The sequence below is a fragment of the Kryptolebias marmoratus genome, linkage group LG4 (assembly GCF_001649575.2).
Source record: "Kryptolebias marmoratus isolate JLee-2015 linkage group LG4, ASM164957v2, whole genome shotgun sequence".
Lineage (NCBI taxonomy): Eukaryota > Metazoa > Chordata > Actinopteri > Cyprinodontiformes > Rivulidae > Kryptolebias > Kryptolebias marmoratus.
The window spans coordinates 10,334,062-10,353,313 of NC_051433.1; the positions used below are offsets into that span (position 1 = coordinate 10,334,062).

The window sequence follows — 19,252 nt, forward strand, 5'->3', positions numbered from 1 at the left end:
TTTGCAGCTGGTCCTGCCCACATGTGCTGAAGGACCGGGAGAACAAGGACCTCTTAGTAAGGGAAAAATAGAGACGAACAGGCTGTGATGCCATCCAAGGCATCTTCCCTTAATATCCTACAGAGTTCACACTATTTTGTGCCCACACTTAGCTAAAAAAAAGCTGGCTGCCAGAGGTGAATATTATTATCTTTAAATAAACACATACCATAACACAACATAGGACAAATTTGTACACTTAGCAGGCAGCAGAGTTCTGGAGGTTTACTGAACCAGTAATCGAGAATAAACACACACATCCCACAGTGTTCAAGCCTGAAACAAGTCAAATCTCAAATGTTTACAACAAATACAGACATGACCTCAATAACTCAGCTATCACAAACAGCACAATGTCTCATAAGTCACAGGCACATGTCAGCCCCAGCAGTCAGTGCAGAGCCATTCCTCACACCTGCTATACTGTTGCCGTAATTCACATGGACTGTCTACACAAAGTGCAGTGAACCATGATGAATGTGGCTTTGTCTTCAAATGAACACTTACAAATCACACCCGACGCAGGTCTGCTACTCAAACCACTGCCAAACATGGTACCGCAGTTCATGATGATAAAATCTAAAATCTACGTCAACAAAAATCCATCTCGGAGGAAAAAGGTCTAATCTCCATCAGAACTGGCCCGAGTATTTCCTAAACACGGGTTGTATGTGTGCAATAATGTCAGACTGTGATGTTTGCAGTCGGAGTTGAAAGGAAAACAAAATGAAGACAGGTGACGTTTTTTTTTTCTTTACAGCAAAAAGTCAAAAGAACGATCCATCAAATGACCGAAGCTTTAATACGTGTTCAGTTTTTTCGATTTTAACACGGTTTTTGTTTGTTTGTTTGTTTGCACTGTTGGTGAACCAAAGCTAAACCCTTATAGGCTTTTCTTTTTACAATTGTGGATATATATATATATATATATATATATATATATATATATACAAGTCATCCAAAAAAAGTGTTGCAGGAAAAGTTTTAAAGACATATTCACAAAGAAGAAGCACCTTAACTAATAAAACCAAAACAAACAAAAACAAAAACAAATACAGAAACATTTTTTTAAAAATGGACACTAACATTAGTTCTAATACAAAGTGCCAGATTAGGTGTGGTACGAGTGAAAACTTATTTATTTACATAAATATACTCTATATTTTACCTACCGAAAAAAAATGAAATTGTCTAAACAAGCTGAACAACTAGTGCACAAATACAGGCAATAACTGACAAGAAAGAATCTAAATCAATTTTCAAATGTCAAATCACTTTGGTTTATGTTAATTAACAGCATAATGTTGAGGAACATGAAAAGGTGGAAGTGCAGAACCAGGATAGTTTATGGTGAGCACATAGCAGACACATGCACAACCTGGCTGAGCAAGATAGAAAACTGGAAGTAAAATCATTGGAAGGATACTTTGCATTCAAACTACACACCAAGGAAGTGAGGGAGGGCAAATCAGGCTGATCAATATGCATCAGTAATAGTTTATAATCACACTGCAGCTCTCAGCGAGGTTCCTAAAGATTCCCACCCCTAACACATACATTACGCCATTCTCATTTCTGATCAACCAGAATGCTCAAGGACACTTTCACTGCAGACATTTTGGAAAAAGTCATGCTTTTCTGCAGTAAAGGTGTACCTGCCCAGTAAAAGGACACCAACACTGTCTTTTTCTGCTTGTGACAGAGCATTCAACAGCTTACTGCACCAAACTGAACCCCTCCAGCATGCCTCTCCTGTGCTTTCTTCCTGGACCAGAGCCCACGGACAGGCCAACACACACACACACACCGTAGATAAGAACGCAAACGCACACACTTACTACTCACGTGTACAAGCAAGGGCGCGCACACATGCATGCAGAGACACTAGCGCACAACAGTCAGCCTCGGCTTGAACACCTACACACAAACACACGGTTAACATATCCGGAGCAGGCACAGATGACTGTCACAAGCTCTCTCAGCAACACGCATCGCAACACTGAGAGCAGCGAACGCCATGCTTCAGGGTTTTGCTCACGGTGGCAACAGCAACAGATGGAACTGCAAAAGCAGGCCAGGTAAGGTAAAAACAAAACCAAAACAGAAACATACGTGTGCGTGTAGAATTCAGCGCAGTCCCGCACTTGTATTTTCTGCGCAGAATACTCAAAAAGGTAGTTCCTAATACATCTGAGGGCATGGCCGAATCTTAAGCAATAATTCAAAAGGGCAGAGCATGTATAAAACATGGCAGGCATTTAGACAAAAAGGAGGAAAGACAGAGCAGAGGGAGAAGGCAGGCTACAAGCCAGTGTGTTAAGGTATGCAAAGATGGTTTTCATTGCAGCAGCAGCAGCACTATCAGCAGCACAGACAGCTCTTGCAGTCTGAGAGATCTGGAGAGGTAGATATGCTACCTCGCTAGCACACTGTGTGACTATGTTAAATACTGCTGCATTCAGAAGGATGGCACTTTCCCTGCTGCAGAATCGGACAATCATCTCGACTTAGACTGACAGCACAAAGTGAGAGGAGAGGAGAGGAGAGGAGAGCATGAAGAGAGATACCAAAGTCACGTAGCCTCAGACCTAGCAAAGATCCTCTTAAAAAAACAAACAAAAAAAACACCCACCTCAGTCTGAAGCTGATTCCTGACGCAGTGAGTAAAAATAAGGTGGGGTGAATGCAGAAAAAGCAGCAGCCAAAATCCAAAATATTTAGCAGGGAAACGGGGAGCTGGGAGGAAAGAGGAATGACACAAGAGTGGAGAATGTGAGATCCAGTGAGATTATGCGAGATACGAGCATGTGTGTCAGACATGAGACGATGACATAGAACAAAAGTGACACAAGACAGAGCAGGGGACGAGGACAGGGCCAGAGAAGAAAAGGAGGGAGGAGGGAAAAAAAGAAGAAGAGACGAATAGATGAGACAGAATAAATGTGCAAGCTTGGAGTCACTGAGCAGAGCAGATGCGATAAAGAAAATGCCCCTCCCTCTTTCCTCTTCTCAGTCACACACACCTCCCCTCGCACTTTCAGCTTTTGAGTAAGCATGTACTCACTGAATCAGAGTTTCATGCAAGTGATGACTGAGAAGAAAGGTGGGCAGATGAAAAGAAAACATGCAAAAAGTGTCACATCAAACCTCAATGACAGGATTATTTTACAGTTACCACTTTGTTTAAATCAGCTGCACAATTTGTGAACACAGTGAAAGCTGGCAGGAGGGGGCTGCAAGTGGTTAGTCAGTTTTATGAAGAAAAAAAATCCTAATCCTTTTTCCTTTATTATGCCAGAAAACACTCGCGACTTCATACAGACATCATGTGTGGCTTCCACTGCAGGAATTAATTTGTTCGAATGTTTACTTCTGAACGACAAATCCAATTACTCCCAGGGACTCGATTTGAATTTTAAACGTAATATTAATGACACCAACTTCTGAGAAGCTGGCCCCACCCTGCTGATAGTATTTGCAAGTAATGCAAGCGCAAATCGATGGGCTATAAAACCACGGCTCTCGAAAAGCTGATGGAGGCTTAACTTAATGTTATTGATGTTTAAACAACATTTATGAAACCGACTGCTCCGGCTACTCGTAAAAAAAGAGAAAGTGAGTGCAGGAGCGTAGAGGTAATTGTTGCCCCGGGAGGTAGCGTGATGTAGATGATCATGCGTGCTTGAAATTCAAAGACTTTTTAAACCTGTTTTGTCAATTATTTCTTGGATAGTCAGAAAACTGTTCTCAGCGTGAGAAAGCGAGGCTCAGAAATGATGCTAACGGACTGGAAGACAGACCAACTCTTATCAGGAGCTTCTGACTGGTCTGCACAAAAAAAAAAAAAATTAGATCTGTGCAAAAGTAAAATGATGCAAGAATATATAAAAAAACTGGATCTTTCAGTCTATGTATTCAACTACGTAACAAAAAAAAAGGCCTTTCTCTGTTTGCCCTTGACCATTTGCAGCATCAATTTCATGGCAGACTCGGTGGATTGCTCCTCTCCAGTTATCCAGTTATGAGATTAAGTAATGGGGATTGTCTGCAAGATAATCTGATTGAGCCTCAGCACAGATCTTTACCTGAATTCAAAGGATGACTTTCAAACAATAATCTTGAAAATTTATTTTTAAAGGGCCGGCTGCTGAGAAGCACTTTGATCGTGGAGTTTTCTTCAACAGTGGATTTCTCTGTGCCATAAAGCTGGGACTGGTGAAGAACCACAGGCTCTCCCATCTCACCTGCTGAAGCTGAAACACCTTCAGAGAACTCACGGGTGTCTTGGTGGTCTCTCTCACTGTTCTCCTTCTTACATGACTGCTCTTGGTAGATGGATCTAACAGAACTCCTGGGGATGTTTCAGGCCTCGGAAATCCTTTCGTTTCCATCCCCCGACTTGGACTTTTCAAAAATCTTTTCTCTGGGTTGAATTAGGATGGTCACTTTAAAGGGGGTGAAAATTTACGCAATCACTTACATTTTTTTTTTTTTATTATTTGTATTTCTCTGTAGAAATTTGATTTCACTTTGCCATTGAAGGTTTATTTTATTTATTTCTTTATTTATTGTCTAAAAGGCCAATTTATATTGACCATGACTGATTTATGGCAGCAATAAGAGCATAAAACATTTTATAGGAACTGTAACGAATAAGTTGTAGGACAAATTATGAGCAAACATTCTTTAAGATTAAAGGAACATATACCCGACTCAGTTTATTTTTAAACTGGAGTAGGTAACAAATTTCTAGTAGGATGACATAAGTTACAGTAGACGCTTGATGTACTGACAGAGAGCAGGAACTGCAGACCTAAGTCTTACATGTTCTTGTAATTGACAGAGAAAAAGGTGTTAAACCACACACTTACAGTTAGAGCTTAAAATAACAAATGAATTAACGGCACATTCAATCATCTAATAAATAATTTAAATTATAAGACCAATAATTTAGCTTAGATTATGTTATATCTGTAGGTAAATTTGTTTTCGGGGTTAGGGTTTGAGGCCGGGGTTGCTAAAAACATGACATGTTAAGCAATAGTTTTAAAATAAGGGCAGACAAAATTACAAATACTCACAGAGCTTCAAATTAGTTAGTGTTTATCAGTTTTTGTTTCCAAACCTTGGGATCAATAACTTGTTTCCCACACATAAAGACAATCATCAGAAATGAGGACAGGCATGTCACGGAAATCATTCTTTTGCTGCAACATTTTACATGCAGCTGGTTAGACCGTGCGCTCCATACGGACTTTAATCTGGTGTCCTGTGGGTATTTCTGAGAAGGCCATTAGGCATTTATTACTACAGCCACTTCCTGGTCTCACTGGGAATACCACACAAAGAACAACGCAAGTGACGGGCATTAGGTAAACAAAATTATACACTCAGAGGAAATGGAGCCAGTTTATGGGCTCTGACAAGCAGTTTCCTCCAAAGCGCTAAGTTTATACTTTACCACTGAACACTGACTAAAAAGAGGGAAAAAAAAGGAAAACAAAAGAACTTTCTAGCAAGACATTTAGAGAGTTGACTATAAAATTACATGAAAAGTGTCAATCAAATAGTCAATCAAATGTACCATACGCTAAACCTCAGACTGAAAATGGTAACTTCAGCAATTCTCTATAAAACCAGCTGTTGCCAATGTCTTGCTAAACAGGTTAACATAGAATTGGGCTGGAGAGGAATTCAAAAAAATAATTAGAACAAATTTTTATTCAAATTTAGAGTCAGTCTAAAGGAAAGTAAAAAGAAAAAGTGCAAACCGCTGATGCACAGCAAGGAGGAACCAAAGGAACGAGACAGAATCAGCAGAATATACTGTAAGCCTGTGTGTTCGCTCACACCGACATGCAGCACACACACAGAAACATAATTATTTCTTACAGACAAACAAGCTGAGTGAGGCGACGACCTTTTCTGTGTTTTACCAGGATTCTCTTCGGCACATCATATCATACCTGCTAACTTATGCTAATTGTATTTGACCTAAGGACAAACAGATGCTACATCTGGAAAACACAATGGTTCTGTGCACACTAAGACCAAACAAACAAACACACACTGAGTGACACAGATCAGATAAGGACATCCCTGATAATAATAATTAGTATTCCTTGAGGAAATGTGTATCACCCGCCATCTTGCATGCCGATGTTTAAACAAGCATCTTGGTGATCTGTTAGTGTTCAGAGTGTGTGTTGTGTACCTCTCAGCTACTAACACACCAAATTCTACCTCAATATCTGTAAAACTGACTGTGTTACAGACATTTTTGTGACTACTAATTTGATTAGCTGTGGCAGCCATCTTGAATCAGGATGACTCCAAAAGGTAATTAGATGTACTTTAATAATTACTTTTTAAGTTTCAATGAAGTCTGTCCTCTGGTTCATGAAGTATTATGCTAACAGACAAACATACAGGTAATTATGCCTTCAATGGCAGCAGGTATAAGAATGTTAATTTTTAAGGCTATTTATGTAGTAATTTTAATATAATTTAATATATATATATATATATATATATATATATATATATATATCTCAAGCAAAACACTGAGTGTGACTGCAGTATGGCCTTTGTTCATAAAGATTACATTAAGATGATCACTGTGACTGCAAATTAATGAAGCACTGCTTTCACTAAATTCAGCACAATGTTAAAAAACAGGAGTGTTAGGATATGTTAAAGGCTTCATCATTGGCAACACTGATTAATAAGAATAGTTTGAGATTCACAAAAATCCTGAACCCAGTTAAAATTCTGCATCAAAATCAATTAAGTTGGGTCAGATTTCCTCACAAATTCGACTTCTTCTGTGATCTCGTCAACAATAAAAAGCAGCAGGTTCAGCATATGTCACACAATAACCTTTAGATTAACATTTTAGTGCAACGATGACTTCAAGATGTACAAGTTATGAAACTTTGACACATTTTAACATAAAATGTGTGTTAAATCTTCCATGATATCCAAGTGTAAAATGACCAAGACACATATTTTAGATTCCCCAGTAAGTGTCATTGCCAGATTTGTGCTTATGTTGCTGATTACATAAAATATGTGTGTGATAAAGCTGTCTATTAGTCTCTGAAAATGATTTGTAGGGGGAAAAAAACTCAGCTGAGCGAATTTCTGTCTTCACTGTCTGCAGGCCAATGCGAGTGAGGGATCTAATCAGGAGATGCAAAAGGCAGCAGCCTAATTGCATCATTAGCTAAACCAATGACTCAGGCTCAGACTTCAGCCTCACCCTTCCCTTCCCCCTGCACCCCCACCCCACCGTCTTCTGCCCCGTCCAGAAATAGGGAGTCAAGCCTCCAGCTCTTTACTGTACAGCTGCTCAAGCAGAATAACTCGAACATGTTATGTGGAACGACTCAAAATGCTAACGTTCCAGAAATATCCAGCTGAGAAGCACGGCGTTAATGAGACTGCGCTGTACGTTGTCGCCAAAAAAAACAATATTTAGGCAGTCGTGGTCCTCCTCCGGGGCGAGTCGAAGATTAGTTCTTGAGCTTAGACACATAATGTAATGATGCTGCTACAACATGACAGGCCCAGCCCTGTCTGAAGCATCTAAGCTCAACTCGCTTGAACTTTTCCAGCAGCACCCAGAGGTGATCATTACACACAGGTGCACCCTCCTGATTTTGATATGATGTGATATAAACTGTGATAAGCCCCCCACCCCCACCCCACCCNCCCTCCTGCCCCCTCTTGATGTAACAGGAACATCGCCTCAGTCCTTCTTTTGCTGGACGCCGTTCTGGTAGGATAATGGTGGGTGAACATGCCACTCTAACGGTTGACCCCCCCGGTGTGGGGTCTGCCAGCTGCTGATGCTCAGCAACTGAGCATGCAGTCCACCAGAGGGGAACTCGCTTTGCATTTCCTGTCTCTGTTGAAGTGAATGACTAGAAAACAGCACCTCTGCTTGTTCCTGTTTGAGGTGCCAAAAGTGAAGATAGGAGCATCAATAGGAGTATGTGTGTGTGTGTCTCTTTTTGGTGGAGCCAGTGCTGCAGAAACTCTGCTGCAGCTTCCCAAACAGGAGTTTCTGGTTATTTGGATCACAAAGCTGTGGCTTTTTTTGGCCGTCTGTTGTCAGGGTGATGTCTCCGGTCCGGGCTGGTCTAACCTGGCCCCTCTCCGCAGCGCAGACAGCACCGTCTAACTGCGGCTCTCCGCAGCCGAGGATGGAGAAGCCTCTGGAGCTGACGTCTCCACGTCCCCTCGCATCTGCAGAGGCTTCTCCTCCTGCGCGCGCGCTGGCTCCTCGGTGTGTGTGTGTGTGTGTGTGAACAGTGAGCATGAATGACACACGTTACCGCCGGGTAACGTTACTCTCTCTGCACCCCCATCCTCCTCCTCCTCTTCCTCCTCCAGGGCCAGTCTTTTGGACGCTGATGTCAATCCACTTATTATGCCGAGAGATTGCAGCAAACTTCACGCGCAGCACTCCGCGAGCTAATCACGGCTTTAACACACTCTTGATAATAAATAAATAAAATAAAATAGAGACACAGACATGCAGGTTGCTGTGGATGCTCTGAACGCTGATGTTAATTGTGCCATAGCTGCGGCGCGTTAACGTCAAACAGCGAAATCAACAGATTTATCAACGCGATTTGATGCAGGGTCGCCCGCGCGACTCTAAATAATCCGTACACTGTTCAGAGTTAATAACCTAATGGTCTTACCTTTGGCAAAATCCTCCTCTTCCTTCCTGACTGTGAAGACCCTCTGGATTCTGTTGCTCCGACACAGCTACCATGCGCTGATTCTAAGCCCCGCCCACTGACTTCCAGCAACACGTCATTCGTCGATTGGAACGCAACTGCAGGCAAGCCGAGGCTTCTCATTGGTCGAGCCAAGCGTCGGTCTGTTTGGATTCTTTCTTCCCGCGTTCCTCTCGGTACATTACATTAAGCAGCCTATATTTAGGTGCCGACAACCGCTGCGGACAAGTAAAAACAAGACGGAGTGACCTCTAGGATTTATGTGTCAAGAGAAGTGGATTCGTCTTACGTTGTGCTTTAATGACGAGTGTAGGGTTGCCAACTGTGCCCTAAAATAAGGAAGCGCCCCGTATTTTTAACTAAAAAGACGCTTTCCTTGAGTTCAGAAACACTTTGTTCCTTATTTTTAGGATTCAGTTCAAATCTATTTATAGATGATGAATGAAACAGATTAAAGAGCAATTTTATTTAATCACTGCTAAAGAATCATTTTTTCCCCCTTTTCCTGCAGGGAAAGATGCTGAATACAGAAATATACTTTAATGGAAGTTTGTTGCTTTTTGTCTGTTAAATTGAGCTGTTTTTTTATTTATATATTTAAAGCTGCAGCATATTTTAAACAAACCACACACACAAAAAAAATGTTTCCTGTGAATATGCAGCGCGAACGCCAGGCGCTGAACGACTGCTGGCGTTTGCAGAAGCAGCTGAAACTGAGCTGATGGAGATAAAAGAAGCAGAACACCAGCTAAAGGATATAATGGTAACTAAAAGCAGCAAAAGGCTAGCTCAAAGCTAAATGTATCATTTGACTAGTTCAAAATCAGCTAAAATGTATCATTAGGCTAGCAATAAGCTAAAAGGAGCAAAACAGTAGCTAGAAGCTCAAAGCCGCATAAGCCTAGCTGAAAGCTAAATGGAGTAAAAGTCTAGCTAAAAGAAACAAAAGTCTAACTAAAAGGGAGCAAAACACCAATTAAAAAATATATTAAAACAGCAAAATTGTAATCAGAAGCTAAAAATGGAAGGGTAGCTAGCTAAATGGAGCAAAAGGCTACCTAAAATTAGCTAAATGCTTCAAATGTAAATGCTAAATGTAACTTTAGGCTAGCAAAAAGCAGCAAAGGGTTGGTTAAAAGTAGCAAAACCTGACACTGACACAGCTAAGTATTATCAGGACAACAAAGTCCAACCTAACGTCCAACCTGTCCAGTCAACCTTTCTTATTCCTATTTCTGAAAGTCAGCAACATTAGCCCTCTAAATAATGTGATTAACAATGAAACAAAATCAGTTTTATGTGGAGAGCATTCAGTAATTATCCATACCACAGTTTCATGTTTAAAGTGCCATCCATTTATTTGTTACCAGTGTAATGAGAGAAAAGAACTGGTCGGGCTCGTGTCCTGGAGAGAAAATGTTTCGTCACTTTTCCTGAATCAGCCGTCTCTGTTAATCCAGACCGTTATACCGGGCAGTGCCGTTTACGGGACTAAAAGCGAACTGGAGTCAGTCTTTCATAATAAGAGGAGCCTTGACTTGAGCTGCAACCTCAGCCCCCATGAGTTCCTCTACAATCGTCAGGGCGAACTCAAAGCTGGTTCCTGGCCCTTGGCTGGTGATGTAATGGCCATCCTTCTGCACTCGGGCCTCTGAATATTTATAGTGCTCTAAAAAAAGACAAGGAGCATAAGGATAACAACAAAGTGTGAGCTAACAGCAGCGTGTTACGGGCACAAGAGTACTTAAAGCACATGGCGTGAAAACACAATCTAGGACTGAACGGGTTCAGTTCTGGCATGTTCTGCCAAATCCCTGCATCCTCCTTCAACCTGGAAGTGCTGTGGTCCAACTGCACTGTGGCAAACAAAAAGCCCGAACAGCGCCATCTGCTGCCTTTCACAAACACTTACAACCTCTTTCTGCTGACAGCAGTACAGTAAATGTATTAAAAACCATTAGTGGTTCAAAAGGTCGATTTATTTTATTTTATTTTACCTCCAGCCATCATCTTCTCCTTCATGGCAGGATGTGTAGTGACTGTGCTGCCGTAGCCGATTCCATGTGCCAGAAGAGCCGTGGGACCTGAAGAAGGGCAAAGCCGTTTAAGGTTTTGTTGATTTTTTTTCAGCTTTTTGCTAAATAACACAAAAGCAAATGCTGTTTTGCTAGTTTAATCTCTAGTTTTCATATTTATGGTGTTAACAAAAAATTAAAAAAATAAAACAAACACTGGAACGCCTCACCCTTCAAAGTAGAACACAAAACAACCTTAATAAAACAAAAAATATAACATTTCATCAAAAGTAGAAGATTTGCATGATGTTAATAATAAATGAATGGCGCATGTAGAAAATATCTAATGACACTTGTGTCCTAAAGGTGTCCTCAACCTTCCCGTTGTTTCCAAGAATACACTCGCACAGTATACAGTTTCAGTTTCTCTCCGAAGTCTACGCACCACATTGAAAAGGGAGGAGGAAAAAAAAAGAAAAAGAAAAAGGGGGAGGCTGAGGACACCGACTGCTGCTGCATTAACTTTGATAATGTCCTCGCACTACTGTGAGTGCATCCAAAAACTGTTAATAAATAGAAAGTTATTGATCATGCTCCTCTGGCTGCGTTCCCGTGCAGTTTCAAGATTACACTCCCCCCTGGCAGAACAACAGACTGCCAGTTAAAGCCAAGCTACTCAGAGGAGATCAGTCTGGGGGATAAAAGACGAGAAATATGAAGAGAGAAAACAAGATGATGACTATATTTTATTATCTAAACAATACGAAATATGTATGATTTGCTCTCTGCAATCAAGATTTTAGTTTATTTGAACAACAACGTCCGTGTTATGACAGAATAGTAAGTTTTGCAAAGGCCTCTCCTGCCGTTTCCATTAACGGGCATGTTCCCATGAGAATTCGACTCATTTCTAGGACACCTTTCAGTCCAATTTGCTGCGCTGGTCCCACGTCCCAATTCAAAATGCCTTTCCTTTTGCCCTTTCTCCCTTTCTCCGCTTACAGGAGCTGTCGGATAAAATGGACGTGCTTCAGGGGCACAATCAAATGCACATGCTTTCGCTTAAAATTACACGGGGGGTTTCAGACATAACAAAAAAAATAAATACTTCAACTGTGCAGCATTTGGACACGGGGCATATTTACTATAATGAAGCAAAGCCATGTGAAAAACAGTTTCAGAGGACATCCAGTAGCTAAAAATGCTCAAAGTCCTTAAATCCACCACCTTGCACCTTAACTCCCAGGCTGATCTGTCAGTAGATCTTAGGCTAGAGTCCGTTTTTACTGTTTACAGCTGCCTGATTGGCTTTTGCTGTTCGTAGTTAAATGTAGACAGACGGGACGTTTCTATGATTAAATTTAAATGGCTGCTTCCGTCACACCTTCAATAAACACTACTGGTTCTGCACCACTGGAAACCACCTTTGCCATTAAAACTTCCTTCAAGTCTTTTTGATGCTCAGAGATGAGCTGATAAATGATCCACCCTTTAAAGAACATGTCTCATCTGGGTGTTTACAATGATCCCGTTCACACACACACTCAGACAGTACCGTGTTATACAGCTGCAGTCTATGTGACCAGAGCTTTATCTGCTCTCTCACCAATAATCATAAAGACACTGGAGGTGGGAGGTATAGGGGACACAGTGTTTTTGCTCTAGGACTCTTTGGAACCCTGCAGAAATGTGGTTAAATCCCCGTCTTCAGACTGGAAGACGACCACTGAGGCACAGCTGCCTATTAATGCCTACAACCTTGAGGCATTGAAAGTTCAGCAAACTTTTTCCCATTTTCCTTTCTGGTACTAGTTGATCTTTACCGTGAAAATAAAATAAAAAACACTTCCACAACTTGTCTGACATTTAAAGGGTTTTCTTTCCCTTGATGGGATGGAAAAGATCCTACAATCATCCCTTTGGTGGATTTGTTATGTTTTGCAACCTAAAAGCTCATTTCAGGTATCAAGTTTTGTTTGTTTGGTCGATTTCATATTTAGTAAAAATATGCTGAAATAAAACCATGTTTCCCTTATAAATGTTACTAGTGACTCAGCAGCCTTACAGCCAGAGAAAAATAAAGAATTAGACTATATTTATGTTATGGGCTCACAGCAACAACCTACAAAAGTAAAAGTCTAACTATATCAACTTCATAAAATATTTTTTTTTAGTCTAATTACATTCAAAGCTCTAAAAAAAAAAAAAAAAAGAACATATGTGGATACCCTCAATAAATAGTTTAATATGCAATCTGAGCCCAGATTCAGACAACTGCCACCTGCTTGTGTTTTGTTAAACCACATTTCCACACCGCGTGTGGAATGCCATAAAAATAAATAAAACAAAGCTGTCAAGTTTAAGGTCACGTCATATTTAACCCCCCCGAGAGACAAATCTATTAGGACGAGGGTTGTGTATAATTATGGCCGGTTTGTTTTCAAAGCTGCACCTGCACAGATGGCTGCAATCAGGCCTTTTCTGCCATCTTGATCCTTCAGCACCTCCTTCACAGCAGGAGACTGTAAGAGAGAGGAAAAACAGATGCATGGTGACTCATTCGGAGGAGACGACAACCCGCTGCGCGTACGCCAGCTATATTATAACGCAAAGTAGCAGGGTTTTAAACACGCCGTGCACAGACTCGCCTCAAATGAAACAAGTTCAGCTCACATTTGTAAGCCAATAAATGCAAATGTTTCAACTGAATGTTTTCACAAAATGACTGCAACAGAGAATTAAATAATGTAACAGGACTAATGTTAGAAACAAACAAAAAAAAATTTTGATTCTCTATGGCACCTAAGGAACACAGACCCCTAATAGTATAGAAAATTCACAAAATATAAACACAAACATACTGTCTCCATCATTACTTCCAATCAATGCAGGTATGTCATCATACACTGGGGAAGAAGTGGTCCCTTAAAATGGCTTCAAAGTGTGTAAATAAAGAAAAACTTCACCACTAAACTACTGCTGATCACTACTGGCTTCATATGATGTCATATATAATATGAATATAAATTTAAAAAGGCATCATAATTTGCTGACTCATTCAACAACTTTTACAGAATGTTTGATTACTTTAAAAGGTTTCGGACGTGGGATTGCTTCATGGATCAGTTTGAAATGGTGGAGAAACAAATGCTGAACAAACCGATGTCCATAAAAGACAAGCCGGAGTATCCCGTCCACCACGCGCTGAAGAGACAGCGGAGCACTTTTTTCCTAACAGACTGCGACTGCGTGAGCAGCTGATACAGGAAGTCTTTCCTGCCGCAGGCCATCAAACTGTCCAACAAATCTGTCACCTCTGACTGCGACCGATTCTGCTTCTGGCTTACGCACATATTTAAATCATATCCTACACGTTAGGAGTTTCTGTCCAGCAACCTGAAATTCTTTCCTTTTATGTCAGTGTTTCTAACAGCGTCATTCAGGCATTTTATGTAAATTAAGCTGAAAACCGAGTCTGATGTCAGCTGAGCTTATCTAAATGTGAATCAGAAACAGAAAATAAAAATTCAAAATGGTGTTTCAGCTTGGTTATCTTTGCACAAAGTTTCCACCCTCAAAATTATCAGTCAAAGTCGTTTTGACTTCTGCAAAATGTGAGGCTTCCTCTGAGTATTTTCTCACCTCTGCCAGATTCTGAGCTCCTGGCATTCCTCCGGGCAAGACCACAACATCATAAGGGCCCTTGGGAGACAAACCAAATGAGGATTAAATGACATTACCAAAGAAAAACATAATATAATTCCAGTCATTATTTTTCAAACTTTCGGACTTGATTTGGTTCTATTTCTATTTGCTTGTAATCTCATTAATATCAAGAGGCTTGTAGAATCAATGCCAGGATGGACTGATATTGTTCTGACCGCAGCACATCTTATTAGGGATTTTTCTGTAATTAGTTATGTGTGGATTTTGGGCAGCACCTGTTTGCTGGCTTCCTCCAGGCTTGTATCAGGACAGATGACGACGTTTCTGCTGCACTGGACTGGCTCTTTTCCTGTCAGACCCGCAACAGTGACTGCAATCTAACAAACAAACAAACAATCAATCAAACAGACAAGAAGTTAAGAATGCAGGTTCACAGCACAACATGGCATCCTCGGTGCACTGCAGACGGTTGAGACTTTTATTTTGAAAGGCCAGCGTGGAGGTTAAATGAGGTTGGACTTTGACATTTTAAACTTGGCATCAGCCTGCACTCACTGCAAAGGTTAGGAGACCATGTCTGCATTTAGCAAACTGGAAGCCAAACGTGGATAAAACTTCACTGATGCAACAAATGCTACTATCTGAACAAAAGTGCTGCTATGTTAGCATTCAATACTTCTCAAGCACTCCAAAAATACAATATCTGGTAACACGATTCTTTCTTATTACTACAGTCAGTAAAATATCTCTAAAAAGTTGCTTAAATCACAAACTTTAAAACCGTGACAGCGTTGCAGTCCAGCGTCTGAAAGGGGTGGCTAATGTAAACAAAGCTAGCAGGCTATGTTGCTAACTGTTAGCATTCAGCATCTCGTCAAGTACAAACCCCGGCTCTGCGCATAATGTCCACGGGAACAACTGTTTCCATCTCCTCTGCACCTTTGGACAGGATTACTATCGCTCTCTTCCCTGCCATGGTGCTGAGCTCGCAGTGACTTTCCTGCAGAAGTGAAGACGCTGTAACTTCGAGCAGAAAGCAGACGCGCCGCTAGCTGAGAGAAGGAAGGGTGGGTTGCCAGACCGCGTCTTTTTATCCCCCTTTACGAACACGGTACTTTTTGTGTTCAAACTCTTCGTCTCGTCTTTCGAGTGGACTGATAATTCGTTCCTGTTTAAAATAATATCTGAACCAAAGATGTTTGGACTCGAAAAGAACCGTCAATAAAATAGCTGCAAGAGTAAATAAGAAATTCAATGTGTTTCCCTCTATATTCACATTTATTTATCACTTCATCCCTTCACTTTAAATCACCAATATGCACAACTGAGGACAACCTGAATGCCTATTTATTTATTATTAAGAAGAAGAAGAAGAAGAAAGTAAATTTACTGGCAGATATTGCACGACATTCTGAAGCCATTATTTTACTTTTAAGAAAAATATATTTATATTTAATATTTATTAGTAGTATTCCCTGTTTAAGTGCTAACAGCAGGTAATTCACGGTTTCGTCCAGCAGGGAGAGGCGTTGGACAGTAATTCAATAAAGAATTTTCATGAGAACTTTAAAAACAAAATTACTTTTAGGTTTGTTTGTTTGTTTGTTTCTGTTCATCCATGTCTTGATTCCGATGACTGTCTTGTGACCAAATACTAAAATGTGACTTTGACTCTGAAGGCAAAAACATCCAAGTGTTATTAGTTTGGCTGTTCTCTAACTTACCGTATGAAGCAACCCACATGCCCAGTGGAGCAAACTATTCATTGTGGTTTTAAAACAGGCCTAAAAGTTTTTCAAGATCTGTCTGACAACTTCTGCACCAGACTCTTGAGAGCGTTAGGGGCCCCGTATTCCAGTGTAAATCCCAGACTTTGTGTCTGAAGCTTCAGTGTGCAGGCACACATCCTAATGTGCCTCTGTGTATTCTGCTGCTGAGATTCATTGTCATATTCTTATAACAAACTAGAGCCCAGTGAAACGACGGATTAGACAAAAGCGCCGGGGTTGCTGCCAGCAGGTTGTTTATTGCGTGCCTGTGAGTGAATTCGAGAAGCAGCTGTGATTACCAACAAATGCAGCTGGGGATCAACTGAACCAGACCTGAAGAAGGCACTTGAGCAAATTTCCATACATTAATTCACTTATGTACAGTTCTAATTCTGTTCAGTATGTTATCATCAAGAGCATGATTAGACTGGGAAAATGTTTCGAAAGTGACTTAAGGATGAGACATGAGAAGGAAACGGTCTGACTAACAACTGATGAATAAAAGCGTTTGCACGGGGCTTTATCATCTCAAGGTTCACGTCTTTGTGACTGAAACAAGGCTTGAAAATAGATACAAACACTGCAAATGAGATGACTGTCCACGATCCTTTATTTATTCCCAGTAACGCATTCAAATAGAAAAAAAAGGAGACAAAGCCTATATTTTCTTTACAGAAGCACCAACATTTCTATTTTTTAAAAAAAAGAACAAGTTACAGTACTCACAAGTTTATGCTGACTTTTGAATGAATTGTGCTAGATGTAGTTTTATGTGAAAGAATAATTAGAAAATGTAGAAAACTTTTGTTTTGGGGAACATTTATTTTTTGGTAAAGCTTGTAAAGTATTATGAGACAAATATGAATAAAACAAACTATCTGCATAGAGTTTTGTTGTGATTTTGGCCAGAAACTATTATACAAAGTGCAGTTTATGTAAGTAATATATGCCTTTTCCTTGGTCTGACTGCATATAAAGCATCCTCATCAGTGGATTCTGTAGCAAATTATAGTATTTTCCTTTGCTCCTTCATGCCTGCATCATCAAGCATTTCTTTGCTTTCTTTTTTTATCTGGTTCCTCACAGAGGTCTGTTCGAAAAACCTGAAGGGTTTCTGGGATCAAACCTACGGGCAGACAAGAATCCAGAAGCATTTCTTTCTTCAGTATAAAACAGGAACAAGGCGAAAAGAAAATCCTCGAACTGAAATGAGGGAATTCCACAAATTGCTGTTTGTCACAAAGTAATCCTGTTATTATTGCATATGATAAGAAACTGTGTAAACATGAAAATAAACTCTGGATGTAGTTACAAGAAGAGGTTCTGTTCAGTTGAGATACTCCCTGTTTGAGATTCCTAGCCAGGAAGAAAGCCACAAAAATTCAAAGTGAAAATTTGCTTCTACAGGCAGAGATTAAAACATTTCAAATGATTTTTTTTAATATACTTTGCATTACTCCTCTTCAGCTCTTTTTGCTGCAGCCCCTTTCTAACCAATTTCCCCTCTTAGTGATCTAATGGGTCACATTTCTGCAGTCAGAAAACTGATGAATATTTAGAAGCAGTTTATCTTCCCATCTGGGCGCAGGCTTTATCTTGTGTCTGTTTCACACACTGTAAGCCACCGAGAGCACAGGGATGAGTGACAAGCATATAATCTTGATTGCATCTTGATGCCATTACCTTATGCTGCCAAGCGCTCAGGTGACAGCTGGGAGACAGCGAGGAGATCCAGAGGAAGGAAAAAAAAAAGGTGACATTGAATTTTATGCACCTGCTTTCTGCACCGGGCTGCTCCAAACGGACACAAGATGGCGCCAGCTGAGTGGGGACAACTGTGAGGAGCCACTCCGAGCAGCACTTTCTCAAAGTAATATCAGAAATGTGCAAAAGTTGGGTTTGTATGAAAGCGACCTTTTTTTAAATTATCTGAAATTTTAAGATCAACGATTTCAACTTGAACTGTAAGGAAGGTTTCAGCGTTCATTAAACAATTTGTGTTAAATGCTGTAGAATATCCAAAATGAGATTCCTGCAAATCCAACCCATGACAAATGGTTTTCAACCACAGAGGCTGTTTTATAAATTGAAGCAGCACATTAATGTGTTGTTTAGCTTATTGAGTATGTGTAACAACATGGGCCAGAATTGCCTCACAGTCATTTCTGGTTGCCATAATCTGCCTATCCTCAAATTATGCCCCCCCTCCCCAATGAAAGAGGAGGAGGGGGCTTATATTTAAGGGCTCTCCTTTTTCCTTTCTTCTCCCTCTCTGTCTCAGCAAGTATCAGTCTGGTTTGCTCTCAGCTTGCTTCTATTAGATGTCCTAATGCTGTACAGTGTGGCCCATCTTCAAACAGGAACCCTGATCACACCGGGCCCTGCAGCGGTGCGCGCCCCCCTCCAACCCCCCAGCCTCAGTCCCGGCCTGCTCCTCCGCACAGAGGGCAATAAAGACACAAGGAGGATTAGTGTTGTGTGCCTAACAAAGTGGTTGCCAGAGAGTGAGAGGGCCATGCCCATGGGCGCAGCTAGAACCCCGCTCGGCTCTGTCGAGGTCCCCCACCCCTCCCCTGCTCGGGCTTCCCTAAGGTCCGCTCTCTCTCAGGGAGCTCTGCGGATGTGTGATAGAACTCTGAGTGGGTGAATTCATGTTGATGCTAAAGAGGCAGAGGACGCAGACAGATAATCCAAGGCTTAAGCAGCGCCGAAGTAACTTTCCCCCTTTAAACAAGGGAACATATGTGCAAACAGTTAAATACAATTCAATCACATATTCACGGTGTCACAGTTCTTACTGGAGACTTTCACAGGCTGAAGTCGGAGAAAAAGTTCCAACTCCTGACAAGTAGGCACTTAAAAAAACAGAACTAAATCATGTAGTTTATCCTACGCAACAATAGACCAATACAAGTAGAACACAACATATCCATCCCACTTGAAATCCAGCTGAACACTCTGAGACAGGCCAGCTGAAGGCCTTATGGTCATTTCCCCCAATATAACCAGTGTA

At 40.9% G+C, this 19,252-nt stretch overlaps 2 protein-coding genes across 5 annotated transcripts in view; both read right to left on the minus strand.

Moving 5' to 3' along the window:
* Nucleotides 1-8,843, minus strand: part of kcnab2a (potassium voltage-gated channel, shaker-related subfamily, beta member 2 a) — an 88,148-nt gene extending 79,305 nt beyond the window's left edge. The window contains exon 1 of one of the 4 annotated variants that reach the window (XM_017408761.3): nt 8,751-8,843. The gene's annotated coding sequence lies outside the window, so the exon portion shown is untranslated. Of the gene's footprint in view, nt 1-2,151; nt 2,628-2,671; nt 3,125-8,750 lie in introns of those variants that run through there. The other 3 variants (XM_017408760.3, XM_017408762.3, XM_037975538.1) reach the window with 3 other exon arrangements.
* Nucleotides 8,844-10,121: 1,278 nt separating this feature from the next.
* On the minus strand, nt 10,122-15,550 carry park7 (parkinson protein 7). The gene is made up of 6 exons (XM_017408610.3): nt 15,357-15,550; nt 14,746-14,847; nt 14,447-14,506; nt 13,257-13,326; nt 10,787-10,873; nt 10,122-10,458 (listed from the first exon to the last, which is right to left on the minus strand). The coding sequence occupies exons 1-6, from the start codon at nt 15,444-15,446 to the stop codon at nt 10,298-10,300; spliced, it is 570 nt and encodes a 189-aa protein (XP_017264099.1). The 5' UTR covers nt 15,447-15,550; the 3' UTR covers nt 10,122-10,297.
* Nucleotides 15,551-19,252: the final 3,702 nt, after the last annotated feature.

Coding starts and splice junctions, on each gene's coding strand:
- park7 (XM_017408610.3), bottom strand. CDS start 15,446: ATGGCAGGGAAGAGAGCGATAGTAATCCTGTCCAAAGGTGCAGAGGAG. Junction 14,848..15,356: donor ACATTATGCGCAGAGCCGGG/GTTTGTACTTGA, acceptor TTTGTTTGTTAG/ATTGCAGTCACTGTTGCGGG. Junction 14,507..14,745: donor TGGAGGAAGCCAGCAAACAG/GTGCTGCCCAAA, acceptor TTGTCTCCCAAG/GGCCCTTATGATGTTGTGGT.